Source organism: Morone saxatilis, unplaced genomic scaffold, assembly GCF_004916995.1.
Source record: "Morone saxatilis isolate NCDOM2014 unplaced genomic scaffold, NCSU_SB_2.0 Contig22, whole genome shotgun sequence".
In the NCBI taxonomy this organism is placed as follows: domain Eukaryota; kingdom Metazoa; phylum Chordata; class Actinopteri; family Moronidae; genus Morone; species Morone saxatilis.
This window is the reverse complement of record NW_023339785.1, coordinates 24,227,548-24,248,965: the sequence shown is the minus strand read 5'-3', so window position 1 is coordinate 24,248,965 and position 21,418 is coordinate 24,227,548. Positions and strand designations below refer to the sequence as shown.

General features: G+C 41.0%; 2 protein-coding genes and 1 long non-coding RNA gene across 5 annotated transcripts in view; 2 read left to right on the top strand and 1 right to left on the bottom strand.

Annotated features, from left to right (window-relative positions):
- The window catches only part of LOC118333375, a 598,798-nt gene that overhangs the window by 316,043 nt on the left and 261,337 nt on the right, over positions 1-21,418 (top strand). The gene's annotated exons all lie outside the window — the stretch shown is intronic.
- atox1 (antioxidant 1 copper chaperone) lies at positions 6,538-9,929 on the bottom strand. 2 transcript variants are annotated; one of them, XR_004796969.1, is made up of 4 exons: positions 9,768-9,929; positions 9,364-9,439; positions 7,712-7,892; positions 6,538-7,253 (listed from the first exon to the last, which is right to left on the bottom strand). XR_004796969.1 is itself a non-coding variant. In XM_035668979.1 (3 exons), the coding sequence occupies exons 1-3, from the start codon at positions 9,771-9,773 to the stop codon at positions 7,768-7,770; spliced, it is 207 nt and encodes a 68-aa protein (XP_035524872.1). In that variant the 5' UTR covers positions 9,774-9,929; the 3' UTR covers positions 6,538-7,767. The 2 variants fall into 2 exon arrangements, 1 of the variants encoding a protein (XP_035524872.1); XM_035668979.1 differs by having other exon boundaries at positions 6,538-7,892.
- slc36a1 (solute carrier family 36 member 1) overlaps positions 10,682-21,418 on the top strand; it is a 41,140-nt gene continuing 30,403 nt past the window's right edge. Inside the window, exons 1-7 of one of the 2 annotated variants that reach the window (XM_035668973.1) lie at positions 10,682-10,859; positions 14,976-15,074; positions 16,885-16,999; positions 17,134-17,224; positions 18,212-18,300; positions 20,331-20,420; positions 21,308-21,392. In XM_035668973.1, the coding sequence (XP_035524866.1) occupies positions 15,038-15,074; positions 16,885-16,999; positions 17,134-17,224; positions 18,212-18,300; positions 20,331-20,420; positions 21,308-21,392 (507 nt within the window). In that variant the 5' untranslated portion in view covers positions 10,682-10,859; positions 14,976-15,037. The other variant, XM_035668974.1, reaches the window with a different exon arrangement.

The window sequence follows — 21,418 nt, the reverse complement described above, 5'->3', positions numbered from 1 at the left end:
TATATGGCCAAAAGTATGCGGACAACTAAACATAGTCCCTTGTGATTCCAAAACTGCCCACAGAGATTTAGCTCCCATTCAGATACAAGAGCATTTAGCGCGATCCAGCACTGATGTGGGGCGATGAGGCCTGGATTGTCCAGTTTATCCCAAAGGTGTTGTGAGGTCCGGGCTATGTGCAGACCAGTCAAGTTCTTCCACACCACTGGGAAAACCTTTTCCTTATGGTCCGGCTTTGCTTTTGGACAAGGCCCTCCACAATATGTTGCCACAAAGTTGGAAGGGCAATATTGTCTAAAATACCATTATATGCTGTAGAAATAAGATTCCCCTTACCTTGGAACTTAGGGTCCTAGCCTGAACCAACATAAACAGCCCAGGACAAAAGATGCCCAACGCAGACACCACTTTTGGCCATATAAAAGGCAAATTATCAAAATAAATAGACATAGTCAATGAATGTGACTTAAAGATTCACTCCATGTATTTATACATATGTACAAACAGTCTGCTTAAAACAATAATGTTTGGTTGATATGTTTTTTCTACAAAAAGTAATATTAGCACAATAAAATCCACAAGAATTTTCTAATTTTGGACACAAGCTGTCTCCTACTTCACTGTAAAGTCCATTCTCAGTGTGTGAGCACTGGTGACAAATTCCTACATCAGACTGGACCAGGACTGACTTTTGATGTCACAAATCCTGCTCGTAGGCCCCGCCCCTTACAATCAGATATTCAATGAGCACATGAAGATGCAGATGAATGTGAAAACATCTTTCTAGTGTCAAACTGTACACATACATCATTCTGCACAGTGAAGCTCAAACATCCAACTGTAAGAACCAGAAGAAAAACATATCTGAGCGGAGGGGGACTTTAATTTTCAGAGCAACTTTTCACCTTTTCAGGATACATTAATACATTCAAAGTGCACAGATTTGATACACGCTCAGGCATAATTTGCCCTGCTGTTTTCCATCAATGGAAAGTTTAAGCTGTCTGTTTATTCAAAAGGACAATAAGTAAAGCATTCAGCATGCAACAGAAGTGTGTTAATTAATGAACACGGACTAAACATGGCAACCCGCTGGTCAACATTAGCTTTTCAATAAAAGCAAACAGGCTCTATTTGCTTCAGTATATTACACTAATTGTATCGACTGTGGAACAACAGAAGCCAATATTTGACGGGAAATATTTACTGTATACAACTATATCCCAGTTACATGGTGTATGTCAGTAGTGAAGGAGAAAATGGCTATACAAAATGCTTTTCTCTGTTGTTCAGCTTCGCCTTGATTCCCAGTGTGGAGATCACAATCACAGCTGCTGGTGAAAAGTACAACAGCTTTCTGTGGATTATGTGCCTTGCTTGGAGGCTGTGGATGCTGAGGAAGTGACACCGTTTCAGTGTTATTTCCATCAATTTATGCATTTAAACTACAAATCTCCTGGAGCAGCAAACCCGACCGTCTGAAGTTGACTGCAGTTTCTTCCAGCAGAGAAGAATTAGCGAACATTATCCCAAAAGTCAAACTATCAGATGCACTGAAGAGAGACAGTGTTTGTGCGTGTGGGAGGGTAATATGAGGAATCCAGTGACTGTGCTGACAACCCTGTTATCTGTGGAGTTTGTGCTGTACACAATGAGTCTCTGTTCGCCTCAGTGGCTGGTTGAGACTCATGGGGCCAGCGAGGGACTCTTTGCCCTCTGCAGCTCCTACGACGGCTTCTCCAGCTGCACAACGTTTCCAGCCTGGCTGGGTAAGCATCCATCATCCATGATGTCATCTTTTGTTTATGGAGATTATAATAATTCATCATTTGCTTTATTGATTTTTTTAGACAGAGAAGAGTGACAACTCTCTAAACAATAAAAGGTTCAATCAGCTGCTTGTTTTTATACGTATGAGATGACAAGTCGAAGTTCTTCTGCACTTTCTCAAATAAAGGAGAGATTTATGTTGAAGTCAATGTGAGATTCCCTTAATGCAGTTGTGATCATTTCTTCTGTATGCTCATCTCTATAGCATTAATGCATATTATTTGGCACTACTTTCTATAAGGGCACAATTTATTAAGGGTTTTTAATAGTTTTATTAATGTTAATGAAGCATTTACTAATAATTATTAGATCAGTGAAAAGCCATTAATCAGAACAACATTTGGTTTATTTATTTATGATTCCCTAAAGCTTTAAAAGCTCAGACTTGATGACTTATTAGAACATGATAAACAAGATTTCATAACCCTGGAAACAATATCAATAGATTCTAACTGATCTATAACAAGTATTAACGAGTATTAATTAATAAGTATTAATATATCCCTTGGTTATGTAAGGAGGGCCTTATTAGACCATGGTACCAAGAACTCCTACTTGTCCATCAAAAGCAAATGTTCCTGTTTTAAAGGGTCAACTTTGCACTGCCCATACATACAGTGAAGTAAAAGTATCAATACCACAGTGTATAAATACTCTGTTACAAGTAAAGGTCCTGCATTCAAAACCTGACTTAAGTAAAAGTACAGAAGTATTAGTATAATTTCATTTTTTATTTTATTAATTTATTTTTACAGGGACAGCGAACAATTAAAAGTTATTGCACCAGAGTTAGTTAGTAGTACCAAGTATCAAAAGTAAAAGTACTAATGTGCAATGACCCATTTCAGAATGTATATAATATCACTGGATTATGATTATTGATGCATTAATGTGTAAATATCAGCAAAGGTGGAGTGAATTTCAACTACAAACTGCCGGGTAGCTTAACATTACATCATTCATTTATTAGTTGATTTATGTTTTGTATTAATATTCTGAACTTCCAAAGTAACTCAAGTTCAATATTGGGTTCCAAAGTGTAGTGGAATAACAATAGAAGCATACTGGAAATGAGAGAAATACACACACATTAGAATTGTACTTAAATAGGCCTATAGTTCTTAAATGTTGTGCTCTTAGTTGCATTCAACCATTGGACCTCAATATAGGGTTAGCACATGCTAAATGTTACATTTTTAACCTAACAAGCTAACTGCATATGCCCAAGCTAACACACTAATACTAAATACCTTCATGATAATAATATAGCATGTTGACTTGCTGATCAACTTAAAGCTAAAGATACCATTCAGCCAGAACACAAAGTGCCCAGCTGAGGCTGACAGACAACATAGACTGGTTGGTTCATGTCAGACATCGGTACTCGAATCATCACTGCTTGTGGTGTTTTGTGATTACTATGCATAAGGTGACCATGCAGCAGGGGGATACCTCCAGGATCAGGGCCGTCACTAAACATGGCATCCAAGGCATGGAGGTTGTTGTAGAGTTGGTGAGAGAAGGCAAAGAAATTCGGACCAGCTAGTCGTTCTGCTGAGCCTCTGTGATGTGTCTCAGACATATTAACGGGGTTCAGGCATACCCTAACAGTTAAGAATATATTAACCATGTTAAGTGCAACATTTTATGGTGCTTTTTATGGTCTACTCGCAGGAAGCTACAGTTTGTCGTGGATGTTTCTCTCTGCTTCCAGTCTGCTGTCTCTGACTGCTGTGCTCACAGTCAGGCCTGCTCTAAACGGAGGAAAGAAAGCCATCGCCGCTCTGCTCCTCAACATCCTCTCTGGTATAGCACACAATTTATAACCACATACAGGCAAATATCATTCCACATGTCCATATATGTATTTATATATAGACCATAGATGCCATATATAACAGGAGAGTGAGAGAGAACACAGCAGATGACACTAAATCCTACACACTGGTCCTTTAAATATCTCAATAATTGTGTTGCATTTCAGTGTCACTTTATTATTTTTATTACTTGGTAGAAAAATGGGCCTGCAGTTACTCTATTTAATAGTGCATGGAAAATGTATCCTCAGTGGAGGGCAGTTCATCACCGTGACATTTCATTTTAATTTCAAATGTTACCATCATCATTCACCATTCATCATTATCATCTGAACTTTAAACCTTATTTTGGTTTGTACTATTGTTATTGAAAACTGGAGGAAAAAACACAGATAAAAGGTATAAAGTTAAACATTTTATGCATTGCGTCCCGTCCTCCTCTGCAGTTGCTCTCTGCGCCGCCGCTCTGATCGCCTTCTTGGTGTCCATCGAACAGCAAGAGCCGGAGCTGCTGCAGCACCTCGGCTGGACCTTCTACATCTGCTGTGCCACCCTCTTCTACGCGTCGCTGGTGACCGTCCTGCTGGGTGTCATTCGCGGCGAAGGCGCCAGGGTTGAACCGGCTGGAAGTGGTGCAGCTGTGGATCTTTCTGTGATAGCAGCCTGACTAACAGACACAGGATAAACTAAAAAATATAAAATGTGCAGCTTTAAATTCACATTATAATACATCACCTTCTTATATAGTTTATTTCATGTATATATTTGTTCATTTTGCTCAGGAATATCAGGGAACTGCATTGTAATGTTTTGCTCTTAAACTCTTTTTTAACTTATCTGTATCTTGTACCTACCTCCCTCTCTGGTCTGTCTCTTGTGCTGCTGTAACTTAAAGTCCCTGTCAACTCAAAAATGTGTTTTTCTTCTTGTTCCTGCAGTGTGATGTTTGAGCTTCACTGTGCAGAATGATGTATGTGCAGAGTTTGACACTAAAGGATGTTTTCAACATTCATCTGCTGAAAAGTTTCTCTGTGCTCATTAAAAAAAAAACTGATTTTTAAAGGGGCGGGGCCTATGAGCATGATTTGTGACATCATAAATGATCCATCATGGTCCAGTGTGCAACTTGTGATGTCGAAACCTAAAACCAGCAGTACCCACACACTGAGAATGGACTTCAGACAGACATTATTGCTCCAAGCTAAATACAGTCTAAATACATGTATGGAGGGGGTCTTCCCCTCGGGACATGAAAAAAAGTGTTATCTTAAAGTTTTTGATTACATAACTTAAAATATACATGAGAACTCACTTTATAACTTGGCACAGGAGTTAAACATTTGCCTTTTAAACTGATTTGACCAGGAATGGATAAGTTCACTAATTTGCATTTCATCACCGAATCTTAACAGCCGATGACGTGTCTGACATGATGATCCGGGTCTTTAAGTTTGAAACTCACGTAGGAGTCTGCTCCCACAGTGTCCAAAACTTTATTTCCTCCTGACAAGAAATCAAAGCAGCAGTGAGTGTTTTTGAGTCACAGCAGTTTTGATTGATGAGGATCACCAGTGTGAAGAACTGAGAGAGAATATTTCATTTTAACCGACTGTATCACAGCCCGCTCTTGAGTTACAGCTGAAAGAGGAGGCAAGTGCTGCATTACTTTAAACAATTAAAAGCTCTCAAGAAAGAGAAAGAAAGAGCACTTCTTTATCACACAGCGCCTCCTGGTGGTTGAGGCATGCAGTTATTACACAACCAAAACATTTTCACACCTTCAGGTTCCAGTGAGGGAGCAGGGTTAATATACTTTCTATCCAAACAGCTGGACATGTTGTATAGAGATGACTACATATGACGAAAGTATAACCGATAGTGTGTGTTCTTACTGCAGAACTGTTAAAGGATTAGTCTTTGTTGTTCTGCAGTGAAGGCATCAGCCTGGTTTCACTATCAATCATGTACTGTCTGCGCTGTAAAAAATAGCAAAAAGGTTCCATTTTTAAAAGATCTTCACAGGTAGGAGGACATTTTTATGCTTTAGGGAAGGACAACATAAAACAAGGTTTGGCAGAGAGAGCGAAGGGAACCACTGTGGTGATTTACAGAAAGTTATACTGACAAAACTTCAGAAAACAGAAGGTAACTAGTGTGCAATAACAGTAACTGTGACTATTTGAATCCCAGTGGTGATGTTTTCCAATGAGCCCTAGACTAAAATGTATTAAATATATTTTAATTTCATTAAGATGAAGAAATGGAGGAAAAAAAGGCTCTTGTAGGATGTACACACATCAACTACACACTGAAATAAACTAAACTAAACTAAACTAAACTAAGGGTGAGGATCAGTGATGTAGTTCCGTACTGTTGTTCTGATCAGTTTAAAAGATGATTATCACCACTCAGGTCTCTTTAAATAACCTGTGAATTTCTACTTCAGTTACCATCGTTCAACTCTTTCACTTTCACTTACAGATGTAGAAGAGAAACCTTATCAGTGTGATCAGTTATGAATTCCTTTTTAATGTACTGTAAATGTTAAAAGCAGGCTCCCAGTTAGACGCAGGTCCCCTTTACCAGCCTGGTGTGGCTATACGTTTTCACAAATAAACTCAGTTCTCAATCAGACACCTGGTCTGGATTTTATAGAAATTCTTTGGATGTATAAAACCTCTGAAAAAGTCCACTGCGTCACCCGTCTGAGTGAGTTTTAAGATTAAATTTACAGTCATACTACACATGGTTAGATCCGTTAGATTCTCCACAATTCACACCGTTCAGTTCATAAATTGTTTTGTATAAATGCTACAAAAATCCTGTTCATTATTCATACCATTTAAATAAGAATTACTACTAGTAAAGATATACAAGAAGCAGACTGGGACAGACTGAACGGATTTTATTGTGTAGGTTGTGTACACAACATATCAAGAGACAATTACAAAAAGCCCTGGAGAGGGTGCTTCTCTTTTTTCCAGAGAGACAAAAAGACAGAGTGAATTACAATAAGGGCTTCATGTTAGTAACAGAAAACATTTGTCGGTTAATTTCAATCAACATGATACATTTAACCTGTGGTGTTAGTGGATCACTGTAGTGGAAATTGTGACGAAGCTAAAAGAAAGTAGTCTAACAAAATCAAGTCCAGCAGATGGTCACTGAAGAGGGAAGAGAGACAGACGGAGGTTCCCCATTGGTGCAGATCATTCTATCAAATCCAATAAATGCTATAATACTGAGTCAAATATAGCCAATAGTTAGCAGTAATGCTTTACAAACCAGGGAATGTGCGTCAGCTGTTTTGCAGATTTAAGGTGACCTTTCCAAAGACAGTTACATAATTCCATGAGAATGACAACCAGTCTTCTAACCTGCCTGCGCCGATGTTCTGTTTGTATTAACATACATGTGTCAGTGCACAGCCCTGCCTCGACCCCAGTGCTGCACGTACAGACAGACAGCGAGATCTGCATCCGAGGGGATTGTTGTGCGTTTGAGCTTGGGGAGGTTTGGCATCTAAGGGGGGGGGGCATCAGACTCTTCCTGACAGATAAAGAATTCCAGCATAAATCTTCACCTTGCATCAGCAGCAATCATTTTCTAAAGAAAATACACACAGATGAAAGAAGTAAGCCAACCCACGCCCATATATTTATAAATCCATAACAGACCGACTGATAATGAAACTAGTCGGGACTTGCAGGACTAATACTCTTCATGTGAATCTGGAGAGATGAATAACACGTAGAGGAACGCCTCGATGACACTGTTGTGGTTGTCCTGCATGCAGCTTCATGCCAGATTCGGCCAGATTTGGTTGATTTGGACATTATTCCTTGACTTATGCACCTCTACCACGGGAAAGAAGGTTACGCAGCACAACTGTTTAATTTTGTTTTTACAATCGAGGCTCTTCTGTTGTCGTCTGAACAGGCAGAACTGATTTGAAAAGACAATACATCTAATAAAAGCAATAATAATGAACCCTTCTGGTGGTCGGAGAAAGCCATGCAGACTGACGGCGATCCTAACCAACAGTCCTCGGAAAAGAAACACACATTTATCACTGTATCCCCGTCATCACGCCACCCGCTCTACGTGAAAGCACATTCCTTCATTTGGCGCCGTTGTACTTGACCTCCTTTCCACATTTCTTCAGCGTCTCCATTAGGAAGTCCGCGTCTTTGTCGGACTCGATCCAAACCAGTTTCTTGGGCAGGTCGATCTCAAACTTCACATCTGAGAGCACACAGAACAAAGAGGCACTTTGGTTAATTCCAACAGGCGATATAATAGTACTGAAGACACTGCAGCAATGCATTGTATGAGGAGAAGATTCACCATGAGATTATTCTGCTTATAAATTAGAATTCTGGCTCCAGTTCTCCAGGGAAGAAAATCTTTTCACCAACTCACACTCACACATTGATGAGATGTGACAGTGTAAGAGGATCTTTATGTACTTTAAGAGAAGTTTGCTGTCTGACAAAACAAGCTCCTTTTGTAATCTCACCGTGAGACTGGATGAGCTAGAAAAACAGAAGTGGCACTTAAGCAGTCAACACTTTAATGACTGAGCCAAATGAAAGTGTTGTAGAAGTACCAGGGCATCAGGTGACGCGTCGGCTGACTCACCACTCAGAGTCATGGGAACGGGTGTGTTCATTTACTGCCACTGGATCCTCCGTGATACACAGAGGAGAGAGCTCTGGCTTCTTTGATGCTTCAACTTAAAGAATGAAACATCACACACTCTGAATCAAAAGGTTCTGTGATACTCTAAAGAAACACATTCTACAAGTTTATTGTACTGTACCGGGGAGGAAGCAGCTACTGATGAGGTTTTACAGTCATCAATACTTGTAGAGCAAAGCTTTGGGCAGCTGATCATTTGGGCAAATTATTTAAGCTTTAAAAAGGACCGGTGTGCAGTCATTTAGCATGTAGCTGGTTAAGTTACAGGATGCGAACTCCCGTCGCTGTTACCCTGCCGCTTGTCAAATGAGAAGATGTGGAATGATAAGCAAGGAACGGTCGCGGTATGGATCCATGTTCACAGCAAATTCAATCAGTTTATAAATGTACTGAAAGACTGAATGCTTCCTCATAAACACCTGATTGTGAATAAGGTTAAGGAAGTATACTTTATTTATCTTACATTGTGGTAAATACTAATTGTTCTTTTGGTTTAAGCAGATTTGTCATTGATCGTATCTTTAAAGACTTTAGTAGGAGGAATGTGGAGTTTGGCTTCCCTACAAAACACAAGAAGACAAATATTTTTTAGAATAAATTTGATAATGATTTTGGCAAAATGCTTCACTGATGGATGTAAATTCAGCAGTCAAAGAGCCTCTTTTGTTTCCTTCCTGAAGGAGTGTAATATATAATAATGTAATGTAATATCTCCTGCTTTATGTCATCAGTCTATCTGTACACCACCTCGTTTCCTGGATCTGTATTGTTCTCTTTTGATTTGATTCATTATCGGTGCAGCAACAGCTGTCACAAAGACTTTTAAAACTCAGATTATACAAAAGGAGGTGACATTTTACTGCAGGTGGTGAAGGCAGATGTTATGAAGTTTGGGGTCTAAGGAGAACACACATCAGTGTATCAGTGTGTCTGCTGATACAGCTGCAGGAACATCTGGCAGGCTCTGGGGGTCTGCATCAGAACCCAGAGAAGAACCGAGCCGGGTCAGTCTCACCTCCCAGCTTGTTGAGGACTCTGGTCACAGCTCCAGAGCATCCTTCACAGGTCATCGCCACCTCAAACTCGTGCTTCTGTAGGGGGGGGGGGCAGATTAAATAATGTCACTGACTCCTGCACTCATTAATCCATCTTTTAATCCATCATTTAATCCATCACATCCACTGCTGATCGATAACCCGATATCACATTATGTGAGCTCAGGTTTCCATGTGTCAGCGTGAGAAACAAAGAAGAGCTGAGCTGTACCTGTGCTGGTATGAATGTAATGCTTCACTCTGCTCAAACTATCCAACTAATTATGCAAGATTGAAAGCTAACTCAGCTCGCAGGCTAACTGAACGCGGAGAGGAAGTTATATCCGAACTAAACTACAGCAAAAGTCTCTTAGTGGTCACTTACCGTCATGTTTGTGGCGCAACCAGGCTGTAACAAACAACCAGCAGTGGACTTTTACCTCTTACTGATTTATAAACGTTGTAAACAGTGGACAGGAATGAACTGACGTTAGCCGCTGTTAAATTGGCGCTTATAAACAGAGCAACGGCGTTTCCGGTGTGAAATAATTAATTTTAGATGGGCGTATTGTTATGTTGCACCGTTTTGAGTCGTGTAGTCAGTAGTAAACCTTTTGTGTGACTATATAAAGAGGATTTAACGTGTCATAAATATAAACTAACGTTAAAAGAGGATTTTTATAACGTTCAATTTGGCTAAACCGGCGTCACTTCCGCTTTTATTTTGGATAATTTGACGCAGAGCGAGCTGTCACCCGGGTGGTGTGACCGGATGTTTCCTATCTTTGCTGCGTATTTCCAACTCCTTTTTGTCATTTAGTGTCTTTTCACTTACTTGCTTGAGCGAATTAAAAATAAAAGTAAACATTAATGGAAGAGAAACTGCGTAGGTAACCTCTAAACGTAGCCTCAATGTAGCCTGGCCGCCCCGGGACACAAACCAAGCGCTTCCAATCCGCATTTTTCCAAAATAAAAGCCCTATTTTATTTTATTTTTTTAAAAGAATGAACACAGACTTAATACAATAACCAAAAACGTAGTTTTATCAACAAAGCCGCGATAAAGAAAAAAGTACGTTATGTTTTTATTACCACTAGTCAGTAATACGTCCCCTCTTCCCGACAACCAAAGCATTTAACATACAACGGCCTTTTTAAAAACACACGCAGTTAAAACCGCCATAATCCGGTATCTATGGCAACAGTACGTCGCACAAACAGCCCGACGCACGCTCCCGTCCCTGGGTCCCGGGTCACGTGACCGCACCGCTGGCTCTGTGACGCGCACAGTCCGGTGGACCGACAGACTCTCGTTTCGCCTTCAATCGGTGCAGCAGCTCGTCGCCGCGCCGCCTTTCTATCAGACATGACTGCGATATGAAAAGCAGAGGTCTGCGGCGAGGTGAGCCTCTAGTAAAAGAATAGAGCCAGTCGGAGAGAGAGAGAGAGAGGAGACCGACACCCGGTTCCCGCTGAGGTAAGGAGAGTTCGCTGTTTACGGCCACAAAGATGGCATCGGGACGCACACAGCTATCGGCGGCTAACCGAGGTTTATGACACATAACGTAACTAAGCTGCTCTGCAGAGCCGAGGCGACGTGAACTGTCGTGTTTCCACGCGTGTAACAGCTCGTTACGGCGGGTTATCTGGATTATTGATAACATTATCTTAGTCAACATAGTTGTTTTAGCCATTTCATGCTATTTCAGTCCTGTGTGTGTGTGTGTGTGTGTTACTGTGTGTGTGTTACTGTGTGTGTGTGTGTGTGTGCGCGCGCGCCATCCCTTTGCTTTGTTAACACACTGCTATATTAATCACAGGCTCATTTTAAGATGTTTCCTGGACGGATCTGCTCGCTTTATCACACACACACACACACACACACACACACACACACACACACACACACACACACTGGTTTAACATGATCACATTAATCAGGTTCGTTGTGCCAGAGTGTGTGTTATTGTGCAGAGTGTGTGGTTACTGTGTTATTGTGCAGAGTGTGTGTTACTGTGTTATTGTGCAGATGTGTGTTAGTGTGTTATTGTGCAGAGTGTGTGTTACTGTGTTATGTGCAGAGTGTGTGTTACTGTGTGTGCTGTGATGAAGCAGCTGTGTGTGTGTGTGTGTGTGTGTGTGTTACTGTGATGTGTGTGTGTGTGTTACTGTGCTGCTGTGTGTGTGTGGTACTGTGCGCTGTGTGTGTTGCTGTGCTGCTGTGTGTGTGTGTTGCTGTGCTGCTGTTGTTGTGTGTGTGTGTGTGTGTTGCTGTGATGAAGCAGCTGTGTGTGGTGTTATTGTGCTGCTGTGTGGTGTGTGGTGGTGTGTGTGTTGCTGGTGATGAAGCAGCTGTTGTGTGTTATTTTGCTGCTGTGTGTGTGTGTGTGTGTGTGTTGCTGTGATGAAGCAGCCTGTGTGTGTGTTACTGTGCTGCTGTTGTGTGTTGCTGTGATGAAGCAGCTGTGTGTGTGTGTGTGTTGCTGTGTGTGTGTGTGTGTGTTGCTGTGATGAAGCAGCACACTTGTGATTCTCCGTTACCGAGCAGATGCAGACGGTGAAGGCAGCTGATGTGACCGCACCCTGGGGCGCACACGGAATGTGCTGTGTGTTGGCTTATCATCAGTAAACACTGGGAGCTCTTTTAATATTTGCATTCAGACCTTTGACTGTAAAGGTCGCTGTTTGCACCTTAATGGAGATCTCCTTACCTGCTCTGGAATGACCTGACGCCTGTTTACAAACTCCACTGCACATTGTGACACTGGAAAAGACTTCAGACAAACTTTGATTATTGGATCGGGGGGTTCGGTACCCAACTTAGTTATTGTATTTAGGTGCATAAGATTTAAAACTGAAGTAATTATAAAGTAATTGCTCAACTGATTTATCAATCGACAGAAAATGTATCTGCGATTATTCTGAATATTGACACATTTATATTTGTTCAAGCCAAAAAGCCAATCATTTGTCTCAACTGAGGAAGAAATGCTGCTTTTCTCTGTTTTATCACATTGTGAATTGAATATTTGGGGTTTTTAGAGTATTGGTCAAACAAATAATGTTAAATATTAAACTGCCTTCTTATACTGGATATTTCGGACTACTTCCTGACACAAAATGATCAGTTGTTTAACAGCAAAACGCAGCGGACAGATTCATCATGAGAATATTTGTTAGCTGAATAATGAATACATCATAATAAAAGTATAGCACTATTCAAACTTGTATTTTCAGTAGCAGATCGTGAACCAGTCTTAGTGTAGTTTATAAAAGAAACCCTCTTCACTTGCAGTCCGGTTATTTTAGCAGATAAAAGTTTAGTTAGTTTAGTTTAAATAGGTTTGTTGAAAGAAGTGCACACGTAGATAAATATTACATTTCTTTCCTCCCAAAAACACAGACACTGTTGCCAAAGCCTTTTTGTGTTTCCATGTGTGAAAGAAAGGAGCTTTTCCACAGCAGCGACACTGGATGAAACACCGGTGATAGTGGTGAAGGTTCAGTTTGTGCGTGGCTCAGCGCTCAGAGTGATGGGCTGCCACGTAGCGGCGCCCCGCGAGCGCCCAGGAGGTGAGCTGGCTCCTCTCTCGCCAGTCCACACTCCACGCTGCGGCCGCTGCTGGACTTGAACCAGCCACCCCCGCTTCCCCAGCCAAGACCCCGCAGACTGAGCGACTGACAGACAGGCAGCGTGGAGTCTTGTGTTGTCAGCTCGCTGTGTGTCCTCTGTTGTATTCATAGCCGAGAATATATTTAAATGACTGTCTGATCCTCTTGGCAGTCTCATAGTAGCTCAGACTAACTCATTAGCTGGGACTTTTATTATTAAGCCTCATGTTCACACCCTACCAGCTCCACTGAGTCCATTAATAATGTTTCATGTCTTACTGACTTATCTGTTGATGTTCTTTTATATATATATATATTCCACACTAATACAGCTACCCTTGTCATGAAACATTTGAATTATTTTGACCTTTATGGAGATTTCTGTTTAAATAATTTGTAAACCTTTTTATTATCGGTATATACAGCGACGGACGTTTACATACACACACTGTGAACATTATCGTTATTTAGCCAGACAAGAAGTCAAGAAGATCGAGCAAACTATCTACATATTCGCTAAAGGAACGAGTGAAAGAGGCAGACAAACAGCTATTTACATATCTATAACCTCAAACAGAACTGTTAACAGATAAACCAGGAACATCCTAATCCACAGATCTGGAGAGAGAGGGTGAGAGAGAAGGTCCAGGTCGGCACTCTCTGATTAATGTTTGTAAGTGAGCGTGTGAATGTAGAGCTCGTGCCAGCGCCACGCTTTCACTTCTCCGTGTCTGCGTCCACTATATGGAGTCAGTGTGTAGCGTGATTGCTTAAAGGATTAACCTAGAGTGACAATATTGAACCTACCCAGTGGGATATAACAAGTGCAACATTATCACAAGTAAAGAGTCATTTTCAGCACTTTGTTAAAGTTGCTGAGTAGCTCTAATGGAGACGTGTTGGCCGCAGTAACGCTGTAGTTGTTCAGGAAGTCACACATCTTCTCTCCCCCTACTCACTCTTTTTGGACACGTCAGGCCTTGCAGTTCATTTTGTGTTTTTTCCCCGTAAAATACACACAGATCCAGTTTCCCAAGTTGTTCTGAGCTTTGTCATACGCTGAACGTGCTGTGACACGGAGTTTAAGGAAGCGCGCTCACTAGAAGTTATGACTGCTGGGAAGTAAAACAAGTTTGGTTCCCAAAAAGTGCGGCATAATCTGAGCCGTTAGCTGTCCTCGCAGCAGCGAAAAGGCCAGGTGGACAGCAAAGCCTCTGTACAAATCCTTGTGTGATTAGAAGAAGCAGCGACACACAGCTCTCACACACCCTCTTTGACCTAACCCCCCCCTCGTGCTGCTCTTATGTAACGTCATGGCTCAGTGCGCCGGGGTTAAGTGTCTTGCCCAAAGATCGAAGCAACACAAAGTCTAGATCACCATACCTTCTCATTCTGTTTGCAGCATAATTGCAGAATGACTGTAATGTCTCTGAACCAGTTCATACCTTAGTGGAATTTCACATCTGAATGAATGTTTTTATAATTAGGTTTCAGTTAAAATTGTAAGTGGAGATAGAAAGTTACTTTTTTATAATATACTCAGCTGCATTATATGATTAGTCATTGATTAATTGTCATTTTATTCTATAATATATATTATATTATTTGTTTTTGGAGTCAATTCTCTGATTTCAGCTTTCTTTAGTCGTCAGTGGCAGTAAACTGAATATCTTTGGGCTTTGGGAAACGGTGATTGACATTTTTCACCACTTTCTGACATTTTACCATATAATATTGAGTCGTTTTACTGATAAATTGACAGAGCATGTCCTTTTGGTGCTACGACTAACTATTGTTGTCATTATTGGCAAATCTGGCAGTCATTTGAATGAATTCTGGATGAACTATTGTTAATTGAGGACCACTCAGTGACAGAGGCACCGTGATCTGTCAGTGTAACTTCCTTCTCACTGTGAAGTTAACGCTCACGTTTCCCTGCTGCTGCCAAATCTGACTCTGAATGACTTTTTCTGTTTTGCAGTGGGTGGCTGTCGATGCTGGGAGAGACGACACCCAGCCGCACACTAAAGCACCTGACCCAACATGATGGCCTCCAGCGATGTAGACATCCGAAGTGAAGGTATGGAAGTCAGGTGCTCTGTTATTTGTCAGTACAACTTTGCATTGACTTCTTGGATCCCAAAGTGGTCTGGGAATGGTGCACACAGTGTAATACACACAGACGCAGTGGGATTATATGTAATCCCAAATGGCGGGTAGACACTGAATCATCAAAGCAGCTTTTGGCGCGGCTGGTGTCTTGTTTGGCAGGAGGTCACAACAACACATTCAATATTGAATATGTTGTGATAAAGGTACAGTATCTATGATTTATTTACGCCATGAAGTGAAAGAACTTTCACTTGTTCTTAATGAAATTATTGGACCAAGTTGTTGACAAGAGACAAAACATTTGAATGATTTTGTATCAATGAGTTTTTGGAAACAGTATATGTGCAGTGTGTGGATGCTCCATTAAAGGGCAAGAAGCTCATTTGAACACCAAGACTTGATAAGATTAATGTTTCATGCAAAAACAAAATATGATTTCCTGCTTCTCTCTGTTTTATATCATATTGAACTGAATATCTTTTGGTTTTGGACTAACAAAACAAGATTTTATAGACCCGACGATTAAAGGACAAGCAGGACAACCCACTGAATAACCAGCCGTGCAGCACAGTGCTGTGAGTTTTAAAGTCGGGCCTCAGTTTCACTTCAGTATTAGTTCTCACGTTGTGAGTAGACATTCTGTCTGCTAATGCAACAATGAATACTCTGCTTTTTATCTCTCCTACGCTAAAATATGCTTGTAAAGGGGAAGAAGAGTCACAAGAGACTAAAGTGAAGTGCTCTGAAGCCCAGCAGTCTGAGTGCTTAAGATGTGCAGTGTCTCATGGTTAAACACGGCTGTGTCAACAAGCAGGTAGCTGAGTGTAGCTGCAGGCCTCTTGTCTACTGTACAGATTAAGTTTTAACATTACTGATGTGTTTATTTGACTTGACTTAGATTTAGTTCTAATCTGTTGACAGAAAAATAGTGATTTTTGTGCTCTGAGGGTACAGCTGTCGCCCTCTTGATGCCTTTTTAAATGTTCTTTGCGATGTGTTTGACCCTGCCACAAGCCCTTGGACTCACAGAAATGCTGTTTGTTTGCTGGACCTTTGACCTCTTCAGACTTGGTTCCCTTCTCCATGGACCCTGAATGTTGGTGAAGTTGTCCCAGAAAATGCCACTCTTCTCTGCATTAATACAATACACACCCAAACTACAACAGGCTTGCACACATTCCTACCAGAAAAAAAGAGTCAACTGAAAGTAACTTTACATCCACACCAGCAGTCCTTTATAATTTGAGCTGACCTTTTCATAGTTGTTGGAATGTTGGCCGGCCTGTTTGTATTTGTATTTACTCTCTGCTGTTTTGTTGTCACCTGTTGTTAAATTTCATTGTGTTACGTCCAGAAATGTAACATGAGCAAACCGGCAGGGACGTGTTATTAAAATGCTTGTTAGCGCAGCAGAAAAGGTGGTTTTGGGCGGTGGAGGATACTGTTTTCAGCAAGCAGGAGCAAATAAAGTGCAGATCGCTGAATAATACTACACTAATTAGTTACATACTACTAATACTACACTAGTTGTTGTATAATTTGTCCATTGTCCAGCTTTTTCACATTAGTGTTGAAAATTATGATATATTTCATCATAGCTGAGTTACTTGTTATTTAGTCAGTTGTTATTGTGGAAAAATTGATTGATTTAAAAAATATATATTTTCGGTCTTCATTTTTGTTGACAAAATGAAGACCGATATAAATCTACTGATTTCTGTTTGTCCTCGCCTTTTCTCATTTGTTTCCTCTCTTCTCCCTTCCTCTCTTCGTCTCAGGTTCTTTGTTCTCTGACCACAATCCATCGGAAATGGATGCGCTTTGTCCCTCTCCTCCTGGACCTACCAGACCCCAGCGTCACTATGAGAGGATTGGAGAACGGACGGGAACCTCGTAAGTATTGTGAACTCTAACATGCCCTCAGCAGCCAACAGTCAGTAACAACTGTCTGTCTAAATGGATTTAAATAGAAATGTAGTGGGCCTGATTCTAATGCAGATGTTACTTGCTGTGTTTCTCTTCTCCAGTTTTTGTCAGACCCTAATCCACCTTTTGAAAGGGAACATCGGTACCGGGCTGCTCGGTCTGCCCCTGGCTGTCAAGAATGCAGGCCTGGTGGTAAGCACACAGAGATTTTATTATCTGATCACAGCAGGTCACATGACGGGTCTGGAAGCACCAAATTAGATTCTGCTCCTGTTCCTGTCAAATATTCATGACATGGGACAGACGTGGTCAGGCTGGCCTCGCAGGACTTCGGTCAGCTATATTCATTGTTATGTGAAGTACATTGTGGTCGTGTGTTCATGCTACTGCAGTCGTGGACAGGTTCTACCGTTAAGGGAAGCAGGACTGGGTTTGGCCCTCTTCCTCCCCCTGAGCTGTGAGCTTGTTCACAGACTCGTGTAGAGAGCTGTGGTTGGGGTGGGGAATCATTTGCATGTTGCATCAAAGTGATAGATTGTGGTCAGAGTAGTGCGAATGAAAATGATTCTCACGGTGTTCTAATCTGATGTTAATGATTAGGCTTCCACTGTACTGCTTACCAGGCTGACAACTTTGAAAAGTAATCTGAACATCTCAAAATCTTAAGTTACTCATTATGTTGATTCTCAGAGAAAAGCATCAAGCGTTTTTTCTCCAGTCCTGTCTCAGTCATCCCCCTTTCATTACACCTGGTTTGCTTTACATTCATTTAAAAAAGCGTTTGCACAGCAACAGATGAGGCAAAATATTGCATGTGGACAGCAGCAGGGCTTAACTAACAATCATATCTCAGCTCTTAATCGATTGGTTTGTGAAACAGTGAAAGATGCCTATCACAATATTCTAGAACTAAAACCAAACAATAATCGATTTTTCATCATGTTAGACCAAGAAATGCTGCAAATTCTTACATTTGAGAATCTGGAACTATCACATTTTTGACAATCTTTCTTGAAAAATTGCTTAAACGTATAGTGGGCTAGTCTGTTAATTGCAATCTTGAGTCTTCAATTACACTTTACTGAACTCATAAGACATCCTCATGTTTAACAGCATTGAAAGATTAAATAAACTCTCCGTCCCTCCCTTTCCCTTTTTGACCTCTCTGTCTCTCTCCAGCTCGGACCCATCAGCCTGCTGTGTATGGGTGTCGTCGCAGTCCACTGCATGAGGCTGCTGGTCAAATGTTCACACCACCTCAGTGCAAAGTAAGAACACACCGAAAGCCTTAGGACTATAAAACCAATATTCGCTACTTTCATTTCAGTCAGCTCCACCTTACACAGTAGAAAGCAAGTGTTTCAGAGTATCCTTATTAAAATACTGCTCTAGACTTGCACGGCACGTCTGCATTGTCCCTTGTATTGTCTGGTTTCTTTAGTTCTCTATGACAGTAAACTGAATGTCTTTGGGTTGTGTACAAAAACAAGACCTTGGGCTTTTGGAACCAGCGATCAGTATTTTCAGATAACGAAAAAAAATCGTTAGTTGCAGCCCTCAGCCAGAGATAAAAAAAGGGAAGATACTGCATAAACGCTATAAAGAACACCTCTGTATGTTGTTATAACACCCAACCCTTAATCAAAAAGTTCACCTTCCCTTGTTTGGAGTGTTCTTGTGAAATATAGAACAGTTTTCACTAAACTGGACAGAGAAAAGGCAGGTTGAGATGAAGTGGGTTCGATTGGAGGTCCTAGTCCATGTGGGTGTCTTTGTCTTCCCCTGCAATAGTTTGTTTCCAGAACGCAGCCTGAAGATAATTTCTTGTCCCTACCTCCATTCTCTCACAGCGGGTCCACTGTGGCTTGTTTCTGGCAGATAATCTAACCCTGCATGCGCTGTGAAACCACAGTTTTTGCTCTGCTTTTGTCTGTCATTTGTTTACTTAGCCGTCCAGAGTGCCAAGAGCGACTTGTTTGTTGCTGCTGGATGACAGATTACACTCTATTTAGGGATGTCTCTCCACCCTTTTCTGCTCTGTAATCAGCGGCATATTAGCACTGAGTTTTGGAGTGCACTCACACCGACCGAGGCTCTTCGTCAGCTCCACAGACCAGAGGCAATGTAACTGTGACCCGTGATCAGAAGGGCTGCTGTAAACGTTGTCCCCAGTCCAACTTAAATACATTTTTATGTAACTGAACGAGGCAATAAACCCCAGGAAGGATCCGTTTTACAGCTGTTGGTGTGTGACAACCGAGGTGATTAACACGCTCATGTACACTTCAACCTGTTATCAGATTCCCATTAGTGTGTTTTGCAGCTTGGTGCTGGTCAACCCGCCCCTCCACCGTGTCCTCCCGCCCTTTGCCCCGTTCTCTGCCCCGCCACGCTAGAGAGGATTAAGCAGGTCGAGAGCATGAATGAAGCGCCTCTACAGCGAGCCTCAGACATAGTCTATGAAAGAAAAGTCACACATCAAGCTGAGAAACACAGAGAAGAAAGGCTTGTGGGAAACGAATGCTGCTCTTCCTGTTTTTTTTGTCTGCTGAGACAAGAGTCAGCACTTCCTCTTGTTCTCTCATAGACTCATACAGACATGAAGTTTCATTTATTAAGCCTTTACAAATATGTAGTTATAGAGATATTTGATATTTCTTTATCCTTTATTATAGCCGTTTTACTCTTTCTTTCCCAACCTATCTTTGTCTATTTTTGCACCTTATTGGCAATTTTTCGTTTCATAATGTCACTCTGAACTGTTCTTTCTTCACTGCAAAGGGTTTTCCTACAACTTTCACTGTCGTTTTGGGCTTCTTGTGCTTCCATGAGACAGCCTCCAATGTGTGTCAATGTCTGTAACTCAGAGGCTGCGTTAGACTTTTGCTTTGTCTTTCATTTTCACAGACAGGTTGTAAAAAATCCTAATCTGTTATTACACATCATTTAAATGTTTTAATAATCATGAGATTATCTTATTTAATAGTATTTAATTTCCCAAAACAACTCGATCACAGTAACATTCATTGCATGGAGGGAAGGGATGAACAAAGATACCCCCGTGTGCTCACTTTTCATGTCAGCACCTCATGAAGCAGAGGAGTGATTTTTACCTCTTTGTTGCCACTTGCTCACCCCGTAACAATTTGTTGGCCCTTCATCTTCCACTGCATTAATCTCTCATTTTTTCACCTCATTTATAAACCACATGACAATTATTGGGCTTTTTAAAGAAACTTGGGATGCTCAGCTGCTGTGACATATCGTATAAAAGATGTTCATTTGTTTCCCCGTCCAGGATGAACAGGCCATCTCTGTCCTACGGCGAGGCGGTGCAGTACGGTATGGAAAACGTTTCATGGCTGAGGAGACACTCGCAGTGGGGAAAGTAAGACGGATGTTTTACCTGCTGAGTTTAGCTCTGGTTCAAATCAGTTCTCATCATTTATTCATGTCACCACCATACAGTTCTGTTATGTGTCGTTTGTTTTTTACACATTATGAAATATATGGATTCAGTAATGTAGCTATTTTAGTTAGTTGCATGTCATGTAATGTATTTTTTAAAGCCTGAGATAAGCAACTTCTGTTGAGTTTTTAAGAAACAGTATCTCAGTTCAGTCAGAGTTATGGTGTCTCATGAGGGTATAAACACAGTTTCAGAGGCTGCAAAATCTAATTATGGTAGAAACAATGAATTCCTGCTCTCATAAAGAAGCTTGTGTTATGTTGTAGGTCCTGATATTTAGACCTAATCATTTCTCAGAGGTTTTCTTGGAAGTTGCTGTAATTTGGTACAAATGATTTTTATAGAGAAAACTGTCCAATTGTTACCCTTAGATTAGATTAGACTGTATTTCGAACGTATAAAAAATTCATTCCAATTAATTTACATTTAATTGCTGTTGTAATCTCTTTCAGTCGACACACAGGAGGTCAGCTGAAAGTGCACTAATGGGAAATATGTCTACAGGCAACCATACAATGCAAGACTTCTATAATGGGAACCAAATTACATAGTTTTTTAAATTTTTTTTATGGAAGCTTCATGGAAGATTATTCAGAATTTTACCCATAAAATGAAGCATTGCTGAAATGTTCTGGCATGAAAAAAGACAAATTTAAAGGCACTCAGCATTTTCTGTCAGAGAGCCAACTTGTTCATCACCGTGTTAGTTCATGAACCTTCTGTATTAGTGTGGTGACAATTCAGGCTCAATATGTTTTCTTACCCTTTGTCTAACCTCTCCCTCTCTCTCTCTCTCTCTCTCTCAGACAGACGGTGAACTTGTTTCTAATCATCACCCAGCTGGGCTTCTGCTGCGTCTACTTTGTCTTCCTCAGTGACAATATCAAGCAGGTCATGATCACACACACACGCACACA

Coding starts and splice junctions, on each gene's coding strand:
- atox1 (XM_035668979.1), bottom strand. Junction 7,893..9,363: donor AGTCCTCAACAAGCTGGGAG/GTGAGACTGACC, acceptor GTGTGCTCTCAG/ATGTGAAGTTTGAGATCGAC.